At 41.8% G+C, this 21,559-nt stretch overlaps 1 protein-coding gene across 1 annotated transcript; it reads left to right on the top strand.

The window, feature by feature from the left end:
- Positions 1–278: 278 nt before the first annotated feature.
- LOC129520727 (histidine--tRNA ligase, cytoplasmic-like) lies at positions 279–1,939 on the top strand. Its single transcript, XM_055341921.1, is given in 3 exon segments — positions 279–321; positions 324–1,735; positions 1,737–1,939. Coding segments are annotated over 3 exon segments (1,527 nt in total). The 3' UTR covers positions 1,809–1,939.
- Positions 1,940–21,559: the final 19,620 nt, after the last annotated feature.

Here is a 21,559-nt window from a genome sequence, read left to right as displayed (position 1 = left end):
GCTCTGGAATTTATTTTTTTTTAATTTTTTATTTATTTATGATAGACACACACAGAGAGAGAGAGAGAGGCAGAGACACAGGCAGAGGGAGAAGCAGGCTCCATGCACCGGGAGCCCGACGTGGGATTCGATCCCGGGTCTCCAGGATCGCACCCTGGGTCAAAGGCAGGCGCCAAACCGCTGCGCCACCCAGGGATCCCGCAGCTCTGGAATTTAGAGGCGATTAAAAACTATCCAGTTTTGGGTCTAGACAGCCCTCAGCGCCAGTTGGCCGCAATATGGCAGAACGTGCAGCATTGGAGGAGCTAGTGCGACTTCAGGGAGCGTGCGGGTCCTCAAGCAGCAGAAGGCCAGCGCTGAGCAGATCGAGGAGGAGGCGGCAAAACTACTGAAATTGAAGGCGCAGCTGGGCCCTGATGAAGGGAAACAGAAGTTTGTGCTCGAAACCCCCAAGGGTACAAGAGCCTACAGTCCCCGGCAGATGGCCGTTGGAGAGAAGGTGTTTGATGTCGTCCTCAGCTGCTTCAAGCGTCATGGTGCAGAAGTAATTGATACACCTGTGTTCGAACTAAAGGAAACACTGACTGGAAAGTATGGAGAAGACTCCAAGCTTATCTATGATCTGAAGGACCAGGGTGGAGAGCTATTGTCCCTTTGCTATGACCTCACTGTTCCTTTTGCTCGATATTTGGCAATGAATGAACTGACCAACATTAAGCGCTACCACATAGCCAAAGTATATCGGCGCGATAACCCAGCTGTGACCCGAGGCCAGTATCGGGGATTCTATCCATGTGACTTTGACATTGCCGGACAATTTGACCCCATGATCCCTGATGCAGAGTGCCTGGAGATCATGTGTGAGATCCTGAGATCCCTTCAGATAGGCGACTTCCTGGTCAAGGTAAATGATAGGCGCATCCTAGATGGGATGTTTGCCATCTGTGGTGTTCCTGACAGCAAGTTCCGTAGCATCTACTCCTCAGGGAACAAGTTGGACAAGGTGTCCTGGGAGGAAGTAAAGAATGAGATGGTGGGAGAAAAGGGCCTCGCACCCGAGGTGGCTGACCACTTTGGGGACTACGTCCAGCAGCATGGTGGGATATCCCTAGTGGAACAGCTGCTCCAGGATCCTGAACTGTCCCAAAACAAACAGGCCTTGGAGGGCCTGGGAGACCTAAAACTACTGTTTGAATACTTGACCCTGTTGGGCATTGCTGACAAGATCTCCTTTGACCTAAGCCTCGCTCGAGGGCTAGACTACTATACTGGGGTGATCTATGAGGCGGTGCTGCTACAAACCCCAGTGAAGGCAGGGGAAGAGCCCCTGGGTGTGGGCAGTGTGGCTGCTGGAGGACGCTATGATGGGCTGGTGGGCATGTTCGACCCTAAAGGACGCAAGGTGCCATGCGTGGGGCTCAGCATTGGGGTGGAACAGATCTTTTCCATTGTGGAGCAGAGGCTAGAGGCTACGGAGGAGAAAGTACGGACCACAGAGACACAAGTGCTTGTGGCATCTGCACAGAAAAAGCTGCTGGAGGAGAGACTAAAGCTTGTCTCAGAGCTCTGGAATGCTGGGATCAAGGCAGAGCTGCTCTATAAGAAGAACCCAAAGTTGCTGAACCAGTTGCAATACTGTGAGGAGGCAGGCATCCCACTGGTGGCCATCATTGGTGAGCAGGAGCTCAAGGATGGGGTCATCAAGCTCCGATCAGTGGCCAGCAGAGAAGAGGTAGGTGGACGTCCCAAGAGAAGACCTTGTGGAAGAAATCAAAAGGAGAACAAGCCAGCCCCTTTGCATCTGCTGAGTTGAGCAAACCATCAGGGGAAGTGGGACTGGCACTATTTGTGGCTAAAACAAGACTCTGCATATGTACTTCCAACAGCTTTGCACACTTCTTTTCCAGCAGGAAGACCTCCACAGTAGTCAGAACAGAGACTTTTTATTATGAATACTTTATTGGTAATCACGGGCAAAAATGGCCAGGTATTACCCCATTTTTCCATAGGAGATCCTGGGGGCTGAGTCTGTGCTCCAGGGATGGAGCCTAAGTTGGTCTCCCCTGCAGGACCCCTATGCAGGACCCTGACCAGATGGAGGGAATGCTCCCCACAACCAACCCCTAAAGGTCCAATAAAATGACTCAACCACTGGAAAAAAAAAAACTATCCAGTTTTTTTTTTAACTATCCAGTTTTTAATCTGAATTATTAATCATATTCTAGCATCCTGTCTCTTACTGACAGCAATTTCCTGCATCTTTTCTTTGAACACTCTTTGCCACCTTGCTCTTTCCCTCATCAATAAGCTAAGTTTGTCGTGCCTGTGATGTACCTGTACGAGAGTTACACTTGCAGCTTTTTAAAAATTATGCTTTGGCATACTATGTATCAGAGTTTAAGCAAAACCATATGGATATTTGTTTTATGTGTATTTCTTAATTACAAATATGTAATTAATAAATAAGCGTATATCTAGTTTATTATAGGGATTTGACGTGACTGTACTGTGGGAGCCAGTTCAGAGACCTAAGTAAGGGTGTAAAGTTGTTTCTGTGTCTGGTGCTGGCACATGAAGTCTACAGGCAGTTGGGAAAAGAAGATGGATGTGGAGTAGAGCAAGCAAAGACAAGCCGGATAAAAGAGAAGGTGGTGCCTTCCACCGTGGAACTAAATATGCAGGTGGTCCAGGAGTCAGGGAAGCTGATCCCGCAGGAGCATCTGGCAGGGGCCCAGCTGCTGCCTTGGGCCCTCAAGGTGAGCCTGAAGATAAGCTGCAACATGCCTGAGTTCCAACGGCGCTTGGTGTCCTGCATCCACCTTTCAAGCATTAAAAACATTTAAAAATTAAAAAAATGACTACTGTCCCACTTCTGCATTCTCAATCTTGTATAGAATTTCTCTGGAGGGCCATACTATCCTAGAAATCTGTAGAAAAGGGAATTCTGGAAAACATGGTTCCAACTTAGCTGAGTTGAGAGGATACAAATCCATCGCACACTATATATCCACGAATTTGGTGAAGTGGGGCTTACAGACCCCCGAAAGCCCCTCATGGGTAGACTATGGGTTATGAACCCTGGGTTATTACAAATCTCTTTCTGAATTGACACAATAATAGGAATGGTATCAATGACTCAGTTAAGAAAACATGCCTTCTAAATTTAAGCTTATCAGTGTCCATGAATTATAACAGCTAACAGCTGAAGAATCTGTATGATATTTGTTGCCTTTCTAAGTTTCTCTTCACCCCGGAGCAGGCATTTTAAGAAGCTGGTCAGTCTTCTGTAGGTACTAAGAAGTCACCTTCTAGATCATGCTTTTTTTTTTTTTTTTTTTTTTTTAAGTATAGGTTTTATTTTCCAATTTTTCAAGTGAATGCATCCCTTATTAGAAATTTATTAGGGGGACAGACCGGGTAGCTCAGAGGTTTAGCGCTGCCTTCGGCCCAGGGTGTGATCCTAGAGACCCAGGATGGAGTCCTAAGTCGGGCTCCCCGCAGGGAGCCTGCCTCTCCCTCTGCCTGTGTCTCTGCCTCTCTCTCTCTCTCTCTGTGCTTCTTATGAATAAATAAATAAAATCTTTTAAAAAAATAAATTTATTATATATGCCACTGACTTCAGTCTTAATTAAATTAAATAAGTGAATATTTTTTTCCTCCGACATCTAATGCTTCAGATATATTTAAGCCATAGAATTGTGTCGGAGATATTGCTATTCATCTGGAGTTTCAAACTTCTTGAACACTGGGTGGCCCTTCATTCCTACCCTGGCTTCTTGGTTTTGAGTCAATAGGAAACATTTCAGTTCAATTGTCTCTTGATCTTTTGACCAATCTTCATCTCCACAGAAAGGAGGCAGCCCTGGCCCATCTGTTCTCTGCCACAGTGGAAAGGCTTTCTATTATGGAGCTAGATAGTAACAGCCAAGATATTGGGGATTTTTATGCAGTGCTGCTTTATCACTATGGGAACTTGGACTACTCTGTTTTCTGAGAACTGTTTTCACAAGGAAAATTGTTTTGTGGGATTTCACTGAACATTTTACTTTTCCTTTGTCAGATGGGTCTGAAAATCTTACATCTTAAAAGTGGACTATGAGGACACAGTTTACATGTATATAAATAGAAACAAAAAGAAGCCTTTACCTTTTTCCCATTTTCAAGCTTTTACCCAAGGTTTCTGCACTCCTGATATTATTATTAAAAAAAAAAAAAAACTGTCATAGAGGCCCAAAATAGCAGTTGATGGAAATGTGGAAATGTGACATCAGAACAAAAAGTTATATTAGTTTCTTTTTAACTTATTCATTCAAAGACTAAGTCCATTGAGAACAGAATTCTTTTTTTTTTTTTTTTTTTTTTAAGAGAGAGAGGAGAGCCTGTGTGAGTGGGTTTGGAGGTGGGGAGCAGGATGGGGGGAGGAGTGGGGGAGCAGAGAGTGAGAGAGAATCTTAAGCAGCCTCCACGCCCAGCTTGGAGCCCAATGATCTCACCACCCTGAGATCATGACCTGAGCTAAAATCAGGAGTCAGTCACTTAACTTACTGAGCCACCCAGGTGCCCCAAGAAAACAATTCTTATAATAGAAAGCAAACAAGAGTGCATAGGCTCTGGCCTTATGATCTATACAGAAGGTTCCTCTTATGTATCTTATCTGTAAAATTACACATTACTCGTAATTTCTTTTTTTTTTTAAAGATTTTATTTATTCATGAGAGACACACACAGAGAGAAGCAGAGACACAGGCAGAGGGAGAAGCAGGCTCCATGCAGGGAGCCCCATGTGGGACTCGATCCTGGGACTTCAGGATCATGCCCTGAGCCAAAGGCAGGCGCTAAACCACTGAGCCACCCACGGATCCCTACTTGTAATTTCTTAGTTATTACATAAGATTACCCAATTTGGGTTGTTAATCTCGTGAATTTATGCATAGGATAGTGGCCAATAATAGATAATACTCAAAAAACACTTGCCGAATGAAAAAGGAACAAATGGATGAATACATACCTTCACAATGCTATGTTATGTTTACCAGCCCTCTAATTTCTAGCATCAGTTTGCATATCTATTCCTAAAGCACCTTCTCTAAGCTGAGACAGAGCCTTATTTCCACCCCAGTACAGCACACACTGTGGATGCTGAGAGAGGCCGGTCCATAGCATTCCAGGAACAATCTCAAGTCCAGAAGTTACTATCTTCAAGAGACAGGACTAACTATGGAAATCTTGAAGTCCTATTATTGCCACTGATGATTCCAAGCTAACCTGAGGACTCTCCCTGAAGAACTTTTTGTTGTGTGTTCCAATAGAACTTTATTTATAAAAACAGGTAGCAGACCGGATTTGATCCTCATCCCATAGTTTGCTGATACCTGGAATAGGTAATCATTTTTCAATGACTAAAATTGAAGAAGGTAATTTGGGGGGTTATCAATTCCTACCATGAAAACATTTTTTTAAATTTAAATTCAATTGATTAACATATAATGTATTATTAGTTTCAGAGGTAGAGGGTCAGTGATTCATCAGTCTTGTATAACACCCAGTGTTCATTACATCACATGCCCTCCTAATGTCCATCACCCAGTTACCCCATCCTCCAATCCCCCTTCCCCTCCAGCAACCCTCAGTTTGTTTCCTATGATTAAGAGTCTCTTATGGTTTGTATCCCTGGAGAACTTTTTTAAAACTCTCTATTGAGCACCAGTTAGTCTGCTTATCTTAAAAACCCATGAAATGTCTGCCAATCTACTCTTTTACTTTCCCGTATTAAGAGTATTTTACCCCCTTACACTCAAGCCCCACGTGATAACTCAACATCAATTTCTCCTTTAGCTTACTCTGAAAAATCCTCGTGTGTTATGATAATCTGAGACTTCTATTTAGGAATATCTAGCAGACAAAATTAGCTATATAAAAACTGGGAAAGAGGCAGCATTTGTCTTGTGTACACTTAAGCCATCCTTCATCTCATTTTTCACTACATCTTACTTTCAAGGTATAAAAGCTCATTCTTGGGGCACCTGGCTGGCTCAGTCAGCAGAGTGTGCAACTTTTTTTTTTTAAATTTATGATAGTCACACAGAGAGAGAGAGAGGCAGAGACATAGGCAGAGGGAGAAGCAGGCTCCATGCACCGGGACCCCGACATGGGACTCGATCCTGGGTCTCCAGGATCGCGCCCTGGGCCAAAGGCAGGCGCCAAACCGCTGCGCCACCCAGGGATCCCAGAGTGTGCAACTCTTAATCTCAGGGTTGTGAGTCCAAACTCCACATTAGGTATAGAGATTACTTAAAATTTTTTAAAATCTTTTTAAAATTTAAAAAATAAAAACTCATTCTTCATTAGCTGTATGATTATCTTTTTAAAGTGTATATGGGAGATATATACATATATATACTGACCCACTTCTGAACTTTCAGTGGCTTCCCATTACTCTAAGATAAAGACCAAACTCTAACATGATCTCTATGCCTTTGCATGCTCTTGTCCCAGCCTAGCTCTCCAATGTCTTGTCTCTCTTGTCTTCCTGTTGCTTCTGCCATTTGCCTGCACTTGCTGCAATCTCTGCCATCCACCCCCACTGCCTTCCACGCCCTGGCATCTGTCCACTGTAGCCATCTTTTAGTTCCTAGAAGGGATCATGCTCACCCCTGATAGGAGGAGGGCCTTTGAACATAATGCTTTTTTTTTAATTGTGGTAAAATATAAGTAACCAACAATTCACTATTTTAACCATGTTTAAGTAGATAATGCAGTGGCATTTAGTACATTTACAATGTTGTGTAACCATCACCACTATTGAGTTCCAGAACATCTTCATCATCCCAAAAAGAAACCCCATACCTATTAAAACATCACTCTGCATTCTTCCTTTTCTGAAGACCCTGGCAATCACTAATCTGGTTTCTGTTTTTATGGATTTGCCTGCTAGACAGGGGCTCAGTCCAACTCTTCATCTCAGCTTAGGTCTTGATCTCAGGGTCATGAGTTCAAGCCCTGTGTTAGGCTCCACACTGAGCAAGGAGCCGACTTTAAAAAAAAAAAAAATTCCCCTGCAATCGAATGAACTTGCCTATTAGGTGTATTTCACCTAAATGGAATCATACAGTAAGTGATCTCGTGTGTCTGACTTCTTTCCCTCAGCATAACGTTTTTTTTTTTAATATTTTATTTATTTATTCATGAGAGACACAGAGAGAGAGAGAGAAAGAGAGAGAGAGGCAGAGACACAGGCAGAGGGAGAAGCAGGCTCCACGCAGGGAGCCCAACATGGGACTTGATCCTGGGACTCCAGGATCATGCTCTGGGCCGAAGGCAGGCACTAAACCGCTGAGCCACCCAGGGATCCCAGCATAACGTTTTCAAGGTTCGTTCATGTCATAGGATGTATCAGTACTCTGTTCCTTTTTTATGGCTGAATAATGTTCCATTTTATGGATGCTGAACACACTGTTATTTTGTCCAGAATGAGTTTCCATCTTTCCCATCATCTAGTTGTCTCCTGTTCAAGCCCTCAGCAGTCAGCTCAGTGATCACTTCCTCAGAGAACTTCCCTGAGACTCCAGCTTCGATGATGTCATAGGCATTTTTCAGCCAGCTTCCTCTTCTGCACCGCTCTTATCTCCCACTGCAAAGAAACAGTCATTTAGGGACTTTTGATTAATGTCTGTCTCCCCAGCTAGAACCCAAACCTCACGAGACAAGGAATCATATCTGTATTAATTCCATATTGTATCCCTTGTGCCTATGCCAGGCCCCGATATATAAATAAACTTTTGTGAAATAAATGTTGTGAAATTATTTCCCACTGAAAAGTAAATAATTGGCAGCTGCTTAATGTTCTTTCATTCTCAATGGCATTTTGAATCTGAATAGAAATAGCACTGTCATGGAGAAATTCCAGGGAGGAATTTCCCTGGCAGGATGTAAGGGGCAGAGTTGTTCTGGGAAAGGGTCTCCTTCCTGTCCCTTGATTGCAACACTCTGAGCCTACTTCACCTGCAAGCCAGGATGTCCGAGGCACTATTCAATTCTTATTCAATTTGTCCTGCTTCTATTTCATTGGAACAGAAAAACAAGCATATTTGGTTCCATTAACGCCATTACCTCATCCACTAGAAAAGTAGTGATCTGATCTAAGTAATTATCTTTTAGCCATCCTTCCTCCCTAATATCCATAACATAAGCCTGATTGAAATTTGATGGGTTTCTATGATGTCTGCTACTGAAGGATATAGTTCTCTTCCCATTAAATGGGATTGTAATTATATGTTGGAATGTGACCTTCATCAACTCAATGGCACTGTCTTTCTCTAATCTTTTCCTGATATTTGGGGGTTTTTTCGTTTTTTTTTTTTTTCCTGATATTTGTAATAGACTTAAAAGTAATATTTCCTCCTCCATGTCTTTCCTTTACCTCACGCATAAACCATATCCTTTGTGTAAGGGTTTGCAGTCTCCACTATGCTGTCCTGTCTTTGAGTTATTACAACTGGAAAACTGCCAGCTGTTATCTTCTTAAAATGATGGCAAGTTCTTCTCCGGTATTATAGACAGATCACAATTAAATTGAGGCCCGGATACAGTCAGAGTACAGTTTAACAAATTCACTTGGTGGCAGCATTTTTATTTAATTTTTGTATAATTACTCATGAGAAATATTTTCTTTAGAATGACTTCAGTTTTATGCTACAAATGAGCTGGTTGAAATTTTACTCAATGAAGCATGAGATTAAGGGACAGTTGTGTCAAGCTATTACTTGCATATAGAATCACTATTATTTTAGTTTTTATTTATTTATTTTTTTGTAGTTTTTATTTATTATGTCAGTCTAATGACAATTGTATTTTTGTGTTTTCTCAGATATAGCTAAGACCCTCAAATGGTTCTTTTCTACCCCAGGTGGGGGGTGGAAAGCTAGATTTGGATGAAGTTAATGGCTACGCTCTGAAGGTTGGGATGTGAATACGGAATGGCTAAACACAAATGTCTTTCAGGAAAACTTAATAAAGGGGCCCTGGGTGGCTCAGTAGGTTAAGCATCTGCCTTTGGCTTTTGTCCTGATCTTAGCGGCTCCCTGCCCAGAAGGGAGCCTGCTTCTCCCTCTGCCCCTCCCCCTGCTCCAGCAGTTGCATGCTCTCTCTCCCTCTCTAATAAATAATAAATAAATAAATAAATAAATAAATAAATAAAATCTTTTAAAAAAAGAAAAAGAAAGAAACCTTAAAAAGATAAAAATGAGTCCCTGGACTCAAGGATCTTCAGTGTTCTAATTAATTGTGCTGATGCTGTGAATTAAAGAGGAATTATTTAGCCAGAGAGGCATTGGGAAAGGAGAGCACCAGAGGCAAATATTGTCAATGTAGATCCAAATGGTCAAGATTAACTGAATCTTGGCCCCTCATAGTCAAAAACAATTGATTACTCAGTCTTAAGTAATCAATTCCTGATTGTGTGGGTGGCTATCAGAGTCTAATGTGGTATATTTTTTTTTACAAAATCTTGCTTGTTCTGACCATAATTTGATATCTCATAATTCTAATCTATGGGAAGAGAATGTGTTGGGAAGAGAATATGTTGGTCAGGTTAATGTGATTGTCCATTCCACTGGAGTGTTATATTTCTCATTTTATAAATTTAAAGAAAGAAAAAATAATAAATAAATAAATTTAAAGATTTTTATGTTTTATACATATCTTTATGATGTTTGAGAGAATGAAAAGAATATACTTTGGAATATAGACCAAATTCTTGAGCTTGTTAAGACTGAGAGCCAGGTCCTCAGTAGTGGTGAATTCAAGGCAAAAGCTAATCCGTGGGGCCCTTCTAGCTCCTAATGGTGATGAGCTCACTCTCCCAACATAGCACCTCTCTCTCTTGCTGTAGGTCTTCTTTTAATTTATTCATCTTCTTTTAAGGGTTTCTTTGAAACGATGGAAAGACCTCACAGAGGAGGGATGGTGGACAAAAGGTCTTTTGAGTTAAAGGATTCCAAGTTGGAATATTAGGCAAATGACAATTTTTCTCAATTTCACTTTCATCATACTTTTAAGCTGGAAATGATGTGTTGGGTTTCTTTTGAACATTAAATTATAACTGTTTTTAACATGCCATCCCAATGTGGTCATGACATACAGTTGCCCTCAATAATTCATTTGAGTGGCTTGCAGCTTATTCTTTTTTAAAGAATAAGTTGACAATGACATCCAGCTCCTTGATTTGGGAAGGTATGGTTATAGAATTGCATTCATGGAGTCCAACTAACTGATCCCCACCACCACTACTACCACCACCCAGAGAAAGGCAATAAATGAGCATATTTATTTGGTCGTTGACTATCCATTCATGTCTAGATTTAGAAAATTAGGGGATTTTTTGGTACGCATGGCATGGTAGATGAGTACAGAAACAGCCTCAGAGTGTGGGCATGTACCAGGAATTTCCTGAGACTCTTAGCATGTTAAAAAGAAAAAAAAAATACAGAAAACAAACAAGGATGATGGCATTCAATCCCAGAATATGGCTTTTGGATAAAGGAGTACTATCTACTTCATATCCTGGTCTCCTCTTTTAACATCCAGCTTTCCTCATTCTGTTTCCTGAGTAACCGGTTACCAGTCCAACATGACCAGCATCCTCCTAAGACGTCTGTCATTCGGGATTTTGCCGGCACACTGTGGTTTTTAAGCCTGCTCTTAACATATAACCCCATGGCTAGGAAAGAATCGCTCATTTCCATCTCCTGTAATAGGATAATCCGTGAAAAGCTCTATTTAAAGCTTCACATCAGAAAAGACTCTCTCATTTACTCAAAGTGTCCTTTCATGCAGGTACATTTTTTTTTGGAGGTGGGATGTTCTCTAATGTTGTTGTTGGAAGACTGTCAGTCAGGTCTGTGGCTTTTATAATTATGAAGGATTTCAGCACAAACCAGTAGGCACTTTCTTAGCTAAATCTGCCTCACAGCAAACTGGCTCCAGCCAAACGCCCAGTTTAAAGGTCAGTGTAAATGCTAACGTTGTAAGGCAGTGGTAGTCCAAGTAAGACGTTTCCCTGCGGTGCAAGACTGTTTGGAGGGGAAAACATGTTTACATACTATACTGCTCCTCTACTTTTTCACAAAAAAAATTTTTCTTGGGCTTCCTCCTTTCCCAGACTGGGGTTTTATTGTCTCACATTGTCTGGGGAGGAAAAACTTGGGGTTCTTCAATGTCGACACATCCTTGGAATTGGGGGTTTTCAATTCCATAATTGGGGCTCTAGGGACCTTGCAACGAAGAATACCCGACTCCCTCATTAGCTTAATGGCTTCCCTGAGCTGCTGGCATGGGCTTCATGGTAGCTTGGAGTCTCTCTAGGGATGGTGCAGGTGCCTTTTTGAAGTTCAGGTGGACAGTGAGGAAGTGATGTCTAGCGTATGCCCCCAAGGAGAGCACAGGCTGATCCACTGAGCTTCCTCCGTGCACATTTATGGTTGTTTCCACTAATAAAAGCACAGAAGCACACACATCAGATCAAACCATGAGACCATGGACTGTAGGAACCGAATGCGAGGGGACATGGCATTCATGCCGCATGTGATGACGGTTCTTAGCTAATAAAGAATAAATGATCTTTCATTCAAACCCTCTCACATGCTTAAGGAGTCTCTACAACCTCACCTTCACTTCATATTGCTGCTATATTTTGATCTTTAGCTTCACTGCTTTCCCATATCTGTATGATGTGATCGTGTGTGTGTGTGTGTGTGTGTGTGTGTGTGTGTGTGTGTGGTGCATATCTTCACATGTCTCTTACGGGCATGTTCTCATGGATCTCCCAAACATAACCCAACACTATTTCTTCTCCAGTCTTCCTTTTCTCTTGCATTCCAGGGCTCAGTGTAGGACACTGTCGTTCACCCATCATGTTGGCCTTCATCCTCCACTCATGCTCTGAATCCCTTGTCTGATCACCTTATCTGCTCACCAAGGAAATATTCCATCACCCAGTTCATTTTCTTTGGGGGCATTTATCATTTATTTATATGATTAAGTAAACTTCTTGTTTACTTGTTTGTGTCTGTCTTTTCCCACTAGATGTAAGCCCAGGAAGGCAGGGGTCTTTTCTGTGTTATTCCCTGCGATAAACCTGAAACAATGCCTGGAATATGGTAGCCACTCCGTAAATGTCTATTAAATAATGAATCACTCAATAGTTATGCCTTTGATTCTATCTCCATAATGTTTTGCAAATCACTTTTTTCATCTCTGCTGCTACTACCTTGGTTAGCACCAGTGTGATTTTGCATGTTGGTGGCTACAAGACCCTCCTCGCTGCTCTCCTTGCTTTCACTTCCTCTTCCACCATTCTCTCTCCTTAGCTGCTTTGTCTTGGAGTCTTTCTCACTGCGGACTGGCTCCTGTCATTGGTCTGCTTAAAACCCTTAAGTAGCTCCCTTAAGTGTGCTTTGCAACCCTTTCTACAAGGGCTCCCTAATGGCAGAGGAGAGAGTGGGCCTGAAGATACGACCTGAAGTGCCCCATCACAAGCAAAATGTCTTAGGACCTCATATTTTATCTTACAACTGTGCGTAGATTTTGTATTCTGCTCCTTTAGTAGCAAATATTTTCTATTACTCACCACTAAGTGGAACCAGTGCTTCAGGAAGACTTTTCTTGTTTATCCTGTGGTTCTGGGATATGGGCCACACCAGGATGTCAAAGTCTTGAGAAACACAATGGCAGATGAAGGTCAGATAAATTAATTTGGTGTACAAGGCCCTTCAAAACCCGGTGCCTGATTATCTCTCCTCACCCCCTTGCCTCTCGCCACTGTCCCATACACACCTCCCAAAGCCCAGATCAGCTCTCATATCCAAGGCTGTGTTAGGTCCCCACTGTGTGCTCTTCCTCAGGACCTTGTGCATCTTCTGCCCATACATTATCAGACCTCATTGTTTACTTCTGTGTCTGTAGCTCTAACCTATAATCCCTTGAGGAAAGGAGCTGTGCCTTACTCAACTGTAACCCAAACCTGGCACAGTGCCTGGTATATCTCAGGCACCCAGCAAACATCTACAGAATGTACTGGGAAATGAGTGAATGGATCACCAGTCATTCCAAACAAATGCTTATTTAAAGTTGTAAGGTCCCTTATATACCTAATAGGTGATAAATACATTCCTGGTTGATTTGATTGTCCAAGGGCTGAAAGCTACTGTATTGCCCAGGACCACTGCACCAATCCAAATTTACTGAGAGACCTGTGAGTTTCAAAGAACTATCGTTTCTCTTGGGACTTGAAGGGACTTTTGAGACTCCTTACCTTAAAGCAGCAGTTGAAAATGGGGTTTTGATGACATTGTTTTTCCTGGTCTAGAAGGCACCAAGAATCAGATGCAATCTGCAAAGGCTTCAGAAGAAAGTTGAACCTAAGTTTAGGAAGATTCTGGACCTGGCTTTTCCATTGTCATAGAGAATCATAATTTGTCTACTCATCTGTCTCATCCACGTCTCACATTCCCTATAAAATATTGTCACTGGGACTATAATAAAGTTTGGTCGTTTGAATGATCTGATGAGCTAACCCTAGGGTTCAATGTTTAGTTTTCTTTTTAAAAAAAAAAAAAAAAAAGGAAAGAAAAGCAGCACTTTGCCGGTAAAGCACCACGAGTGGAGCTCCTATGCCTTCAAAATCTCTTAGAATTATTTTGGCGAAAGCCAAATATCAACAGCATTTCATGGAGTTTTCGGTCCTGCATGAGAGATGCTCAGGAGGAAAGTTCTGCAGATGCAGTCTTTTTACTGAGGGAAGTGCTTTGCTCTTTTTTAAAAAGTCTGAATGGGTATCAGAGAGAGCACAAGAGGGAACAGGAAGCAACAGAAAAGGATATGACTCCAAGGCCATCCCTAGGTGCCTAACACACACAGCAGTTGGCCAAGAGTTGAAGTCAAGCAGCCGTGAGTCCTGTTCTCCGAGAACTCATAGTCCCGGACCAACACTGACTCAAATACGTGATTAAACACCACTTGGCCGGCTATACAAATATTCAAAAACAGCCAAAATAGGTATTTCTTATAGACTGAAATGAAAATACAAGCAAATAGATTAAGAGCAGCCTAGCCCCTCCCACCGCAGTGAAGAATACAAATCGACATCTCTTCTCTATAAATAGCTACCGATGGATTCTTGCTGAACTACTCTACTTTTCGCTGGCTCAGAAGATGTCTTTTTAATGCATAGACTATGATTTGGGGATGTTTAACACATAAGATTTATTATTTAGAGTGTTTGCTAATTTTGTTTTATTAAACAGTGTTTATAAATAGTGTTTCCAGTCAGTACAGATTAAAAAGGGGGATTGTATACTTTAATTAGTTAATGACAGTGAATTATTTATCTCTGGCTTGGCAAAGGCTGAAGCAGCCTATTTGCTGACTTCTACACAGGCTGGCCTGCAGGCATTTCCTCTCGGGATTGCCTGAAGCTGCCACCATGAGCTCACACACCATTCCTTCCGTCACCACCAACTCTTTTCCAAACACACAGTGGAGTGACAGCCCGCCCGGGTGTGGGCTGCTCCCCAGGTAAGCAGAGTGCCTTTGTCTTTATATTTTCAGATGAGGTTCTTTTCAAAAGTTCTAGAGCTGAGAGAGTTTTACAAAACTACTCTTAAGAGAAAGAAAGATGAGTAGAAAGACAGATGCTGTACATAGGACATTGTAGTTTGACATCAGAACTACTGCTTGGAGTCATAGGGCTTTGTACATTTAAAACTCCTGCACCAACACCCAAATATACTCAAAATTTTCCTTCCTACTAAAGAAAAAACAACAGAACTGCAATGACCTCCAAGTATTCAGTGTCTGTTTCCCTAAATTAGGGGCTGTGATTAGCGTACATGTTGTATTTCAGGTGAATTAGGCTGAAAACCTTTATATCGATACAAGCGACTTTCACTAGTTTATTTTGTGGAGGAAAGTAAAACCTGTGACTCGAACGTGTAGAAATCAGATGCCAGTGGATCTAGCCTTGACACAGGCTTTTTCAAGACTGACCTTATTGACTACCACCCAACGCTGAGAATCCAGTTGCCAGACATTCTGATTGACAGGCAAGAAAACACGACAGCTGGCTTCCCATTTAACAGAAACACTCGAAACACATGTCAAAGTGGATAGAATTGAGCATTCTATTTCTCTTTCTGGAGAGAAGATAATCCGCTGCTTTCTATTACAGCATATTTATTTTAAATCACTATGAAATAAAGTTCTCACAATGTAAGATGCCCCCACACTACAGTTATTGACAGCATTATACAGGAACCAAAGTCGGGCATTTGGAGTGGAGTCTGAGGTCCCCTCTCCCTCATTCTACTGTGCGCCCCTAGGCACCCACAAACCTGCCAGGAATCCTGGAGAAGAGGTAATCTTGTTCCCCTGGAAAAATCTAGCAAAGGCTATCCAACAATTTATTTCTTTAATTTTTTTAAAAGATCATATTTGTTCATCTGACACAGAGAGAGAGCACAAGCAGGGGGAGCAGCAGGCAAAGAGAGAGGGAGAAGCAGGCTCCCTGCTGAGCCGGGAGCTGGATGTGGATGCGGGGCTCCATCCCAGGACCCTGGGACCATGACCTGAGCTGAAGGCAGACGTTTAACCAACTGAGCCACCCAGGCACCACTATTCCCTTAATTTTAAATGGCAGTTTACATACATACTTACTCTACAGTATCTCTTTTCTTTTAAACCAAGAGAATCCTTTCCAAGAAATATTTTATTTTTTTTCCAAGAAATATTTTAAATTACAAATATAAAATCTTTTATGAATATAGATTTCATATTTCATCCCCTAAAGCTTTCCTTTATTCTGACCTTCTTCCTTCCTCCATTTCTTTTTCTTCTTAGCTAAACCATTAAATGACTCTCTTGCCATTTTACATTTTGCTGATAAGCAGTTCCTGTAATTAATAACCTTATCTTTCTATGCATGAGAAAAACAAATTCAATGCATTTTAATAAGGAGTTTGGAAGAACAAGGAGACATTCTACTGCCATGTTAATTTTGGTAAGACTAGAAATAACCTGGTGGGCTGGTGACTGCATGCAGTAAATGGTATTTGTGCAGACATTTTTTGTTACTCTTGATATTGGTATTTCCATATTTCTTTTAAACAAATTTCTGAATAGTCATAGAATGTGGAATTCTTTAGTGAACAAATCTCATTGAATAATGTGATGGCTTTAAAGCCAGTTTATCTTTACATCTGATTGTAATCTTGTGTTTGTGGCTCAGTTGAGCAACCTATAGGACTGAGAATTAGAAGACAGGGTTCCAGGTTTTCTAAAAATTGGCTCTTGACTCAGGGAAAACAGCCTGATTGCTATTTCCTTATCTATAAATTGGGAGACATGAATGTATATGCCTAAAAGATCTCTGAAAGCTCTTCCAGATCCAGCATTCCACAATTACAGCTAATTCACGGGGGGAAGGGGGGGTGTCTTTTTTTTTTTTAATCCTGCTTTAAAGCTTTTAAAGTTGGATCCTTTGAAATGTGAATAATCAGGTCCCCATTTATCTAGGGCTAAATTTTTGTACTTCCAAAATGAAGGATGAATGATGAAGCCTATTCCTTTGAAATTTGTGAAGTCAATGAGATCATGATGGATGGGTCCCTAACAGAAAGAGCTCTGTCAGGGGCTCAGAGTGGTTTCTGCCCTTATTTCCTGTCCATCCACACACTGAATCCTGTGACATGGGTGGATCTGTAATTTCATTCCTCAAAATGGAAAACTGTGTTGGTGTTGCACAGACCGGTTGGTTGCCCTGTGCAGAGCCATAGAGAGTCACACAGCTAGGGAGGGTTGAACAAAAATCCTGATCGTCTAGAACTACACTGATTTTTGTTACAAATCTTGCTTTGTGGGTGCCCGGAAGTATTCCCAAGTCAAGAGCAGAAAGTAAATGAGAGTGAACCCCCCAGTATTTACTGAGTGCATACTTCTCAGGTTGGATTGCCCTCTGAGTAAGAAAGAGAAGGGTTAATTGAGTGTCAAGGTATCTTCTCCACTAGCCTGTAAGCTTGTAGAGGGAATGTGCCCTGTCTTACTAAACTGAGGTAGGGACAGTACCCTCCATTCCCTCATCCTCACATCTGACTTCTTTCCACTTTCACTGTATCCCTGTCTTCCATTTGTATTGGCGAGTGTATTTATTTCCCCTTTAGGGCAGGGAAAAGGCTGATAATTTTCAGCACTGTGCCAGGCTTTCCAATGTTTTCCAATTCTGTGACTCGGTAGGCACTTGATAACTACTTGCTGATTGGTGAATCATCTGGGCTGACTCCAGGGAAAATGAGAAGTTGGCTTTGGTACCTTTGATAAACTACTTTATTCTCTCAATCTATTCGTCCCCTTCCCCACCCCCACAAGCCCCATTTGAAAAGTATGAGTCCTCAATTAATACCTCAGGCTCCCACTCATTGGGAAAAGCAGGGATTGTGAAAGCAAGGATCAAGCCCCCAGGGAGAGTGGGCTTTAATTATGGTTTAAGGAAACAATGCCTCCACTTTGGCAGTCTATCTAATTAGTGACACTCTTACTGGAAGATTTGAGCAGGTAACCAGAAGGGGGTTCTTGGCAAGGCTCTACAGCCTTTAAATCTATCTTCAAATAGCGTTAACTTCTTGCTTTTCAATACTCATCCCTTTCTTCAAAGGGCAAAGCTTAACCATTACATAATATTATACATCTTTTGAGTATTTTGAACCATACATTATGTGTGACTATTATACTGTAAAGGGGGAAAGTTACTTATTATAATAAGTTATTCACAATAAATTCTAATGATCAAAGAAAGCAACAGAGAGTATTTTTCTGAGCATTTGGTCATGGCTTCAACAAATAGTCTTCCTTAAGAGTTTATTGTAAAAGGATTTCACCTACGCTTATAAGGATGTCTTCATTTATGCTTTAGCAATTCTGAATATTACATTTTAGTGGCATTTCTCTTTCTCCATGCTCAGCAAAAGTTAAAACAGCATCATCATTGACTTCTGCATGATGTTAGAGCAAATATATTTATTTCTCCTTTTTCTTGCAAAGAAATAAATTCTTTATGTGCTCTGCACGTGGGCTGGAGGGAGTAACAATGAGGGGATTGTTCTGGTCCTCATCACTGCCTAACCTCGGAGGTAAGATCTATTATTCTTTCAAGCACTGTCCTCTAGTGGGGAAAATAAATGTTAGCGCTTTCAGAACAAGCATTGCATCTCTGGCACCACCACCAGCCTTTCCGAAGGGCTTTCCACCAACCCACCAAGTGCTTTTCCTGGGCAAAATTGACCCTTTTAACAACATGAGTTGAAGAAACTCTGAAAAGGAAAAACTCTGAGAGCATATATGTCTTTACCAGACAGAGTGAGGTCATCACAAAACGCTGAATAAACGGAAGAGGCCTTGCTTATGTATGCTATGACATGAGTCCCAAAAGCACCCGGATGAAAGGCAAAGAAAAGGGTACTTTGCCTATGTTCTTAAAAATCAATACTTTAAAGGAAGGAGTTTCGTGTTGACAAACGTCCTATTCTGAAATTAGTAGCTATGTAGGGGAAATGTGTCAACTTCTTCAACTGCGTGTGCAACTCAAGCCTAGTGGGCTATCTGATGGGATAATTCAGGATTTGTCTTTATTAACTCCCTTTGGGGCCTAATGACAATTCACATTTTCCGGATCATTACGTCTTAATTTTATTTGGTGTCAGGCCTGACTTTGAAATTATGAGTGAGTGTTGAACAGGGTGTATCAGTTAAGGTTTGGGGGCATTAGACTGAGTCAGACCCGGGTAAACCATTCATTGGTTAGCTGGCCTTTCTAAACCTCAGTGTCCTGAGCTGTAAATGGGGATCATAAGAAAATCTTCCTCAAAAAATGTAATCAGGAACTCATGAGACGATGCTTGAAGAATACTTAACATAGTCGCTGGCCCTTCACAAACACTAAGTAGATGTTTGATATTTTTAAAGGTACCTTTTGTAATTTTTTTGGCATAACTTCCAGAAAGCTCTTTGTCCCCTAACCAAGGTCCAAACTAATCTGTCAATAGAGTGTGTGGAAAACCAGAAATCACTAAAGCGCTCACTTTTACCAGATCCAGTCTTGGCTCGGTGTGCGTGCTCAGCTGGACTGTGCTTCTTCCTCTCTGTTGAATTTTTATGTTTGACACCTCCTTAGGGGACCGTTCCATATCAGGTGTCATTTCACATCAAGAAGCCAAATTTTGTGACTGCTTATATACACTCAAGAGCACGAACACAGCCAAGCTGACTGTTCCCGCTGTCAGTTCCCAAAATAGTGATCCAACCTCCATGCCCAAACCAGCATAAACCACAGACTTGTACGAGGGGAACTCCTGGGAAGCTAAGATCCGGAAAGAATCTGTGAAATATTCATACTTTTCATTGCTTCATAGATATGTCTAACACCGTGCGAGGCTAGAAAAGGATCTACAGAGCATCTCTACCATAGACTCTTCCATCCTTCCATGAACCAGGCCAGCTGCATGGCTGGGAATGTTTCTGCAAGACAGCGATGGTCATTGGGGGCTTCAACGGAGCCAATCTAATCCTCACCTCTGCTTCTCTATGAAAAGTGCCCTAGAGTCTTCCTTCGTGCTTAGTGTCCTGTGAAAGATGCTGAAGCTGCCACCACCTGATCCCAGTGTTTCATTACTGCCTGACCCTGACCTGTCAGTCAACTCTCACCAGCTCTTTTGCTCATAAACAAAGCTCAGATCCCCCTTGGGCCAGAGAAGGGGTGACGGATGAGGTTATAACGGGGGTCAAAAATCCATGGAGGAATTCAATTAATTCTTTGCAGAGGCAAACCCAGTACAAATCTCCAAAAACACATGTACTGACTTGGCCCAAGTTGGAGAGAATCCTGAATGGAGAACCAAAGGAAGGCCACAATGAGGCAAACAACTCCCAAATCTGTTTCTCATGACATCCTGGCACAATCTGAAAGAAATGACACAGTGTACAGTTGTACTTAGTAGAGCCCAGGAACTCCAAAGAGAATAGGAAAATGGAGATTCTCAAGACCGAATTATCTGTGAACTTATACTTATGAAAACACGAAGGATTCCGTACCTTCTGGCTTGGATGCGGCACATTCACGGACACTGAACTCCTATCATGCTGCTGCATGTGTTTCTATTTTTAAAAACAAAGTGAAAATAGTCTTATTACTTCAGGCTTTCCTCAAGCAAATTGTTGGACTAGTTTAGACTGTTCTCCAGAGAGTAATTTCCCTCCTTGGACATTAGAGGCACAACAATTATAGCACAAAAACCCACTTTAAGGCAGGTATTTGGTATTGTTTTCTGTAGACTAAAAGTAGTTATGAAGATTAACAAAAAAAAACTTTAAAACTTTAAAACAAAAAAGTTTTAAAGAATCAAAATGAATCCTTCATTCGAAACCTTTAAAAAGGAAAAATAATAATAGCAGTAGATAAAAATTTTTCAGAGGGTGACAACTTCATTGTGCATAGTGAACTCCAACCCCAGCTATTTCTGCATTAGCATATTACGCCTGCATCATCATCCTCACACTGACACCTTAGAATTAATTACATGTGAGACAGGTATAGGTATTTTCTGGCAGGTATATTGAGTGCTGAAAACAAAGCAAGGTGTTTTTGTTAGAGTGGATCGATAAGGAGGAAGAAGTCATCCCAAAGTCACTTGATGCTCTGATCTACTCGGAGATATTAGATGTGAAAGAGAGCAAAACACCTGTGAGTATGTAGGTGAAGCCCAAAGTTTGACAACTAGCACTTCTCTGCCTCATGAACTTCCATCACCTCCCTGATGATAAAACATGGAGAGGAGGCAATACACTGCAAATCTGATGACCACATCTGGGCGCTGGGGGCCAGCCTTCTCATAGATCACGTCCTGCGGAGAGAGAGTGGTGAGGGATGGGGGCACACAGAGTCAGGCAGCCGCTGAGCTCACATAAAATATGTGACATGGTTCTTTATTTAGAGCTAAGAGTTCAGGTCCCTCTTCCATATCCTCTTACTCTGGCCCTTGTGATGTTATAATAAGGTGAGCAGGGACCGTCACCAGATTTAGAGGACTCCTGTGATTCACTTCTTGGACTTCTGAGGCTGTATGAAACTTTGCTTCAAGACCCTTCAAAAAAAAAAAAAAGACCCTTCAAACACAGTGGCTGAGTCAGGCTTCAGAGAGCCATCGAGGTAGCCGCTGAAAAGGAGTCTCGCCGAAGTGAGTCAAGGGCCACAATTCAGGAGGAGGCTCCTGGGACAGTTAGAGTCTTCATCAGCAAACCCGGATTGATGCCTACTACGGACCAGTCACTTCCAAGTTCTGGAGCTACCACAGTGAACAAAGCAAGACAGAACAAACATCCCTGCCTTTTAGCCTCTAACTGAATGAATGAGTGAATGAATGAATGGCCTGATGCAACTGCCCGTACAAAAGACCTTCAGCAACATGGACAACCGTTTTGACTATTTGAGTCTTTCCACTGCTTATTTCAGTGAAAAAAA

Source organism: Nyctereutes procyonoides, unplaced genomic scaffold, assembly GCF_905146905.1.
Source record: "Nyctereutes procyonoides isolate TBG_1078 unplaced genomic scaffold, NYPRO_anot_genome, whole genome shotgun sequence".
Lineage (NCBI taxonomy): Eukaryota > Metazoa > Chordata > Mammalia > Carnivora > Canidae > Nyctereutes > Nyctereutes procyonoides.
Note: the sequence above shows the minus strand (reverse complement) of the source record. Positions and strands in the feature narration are given on the sequence as shown.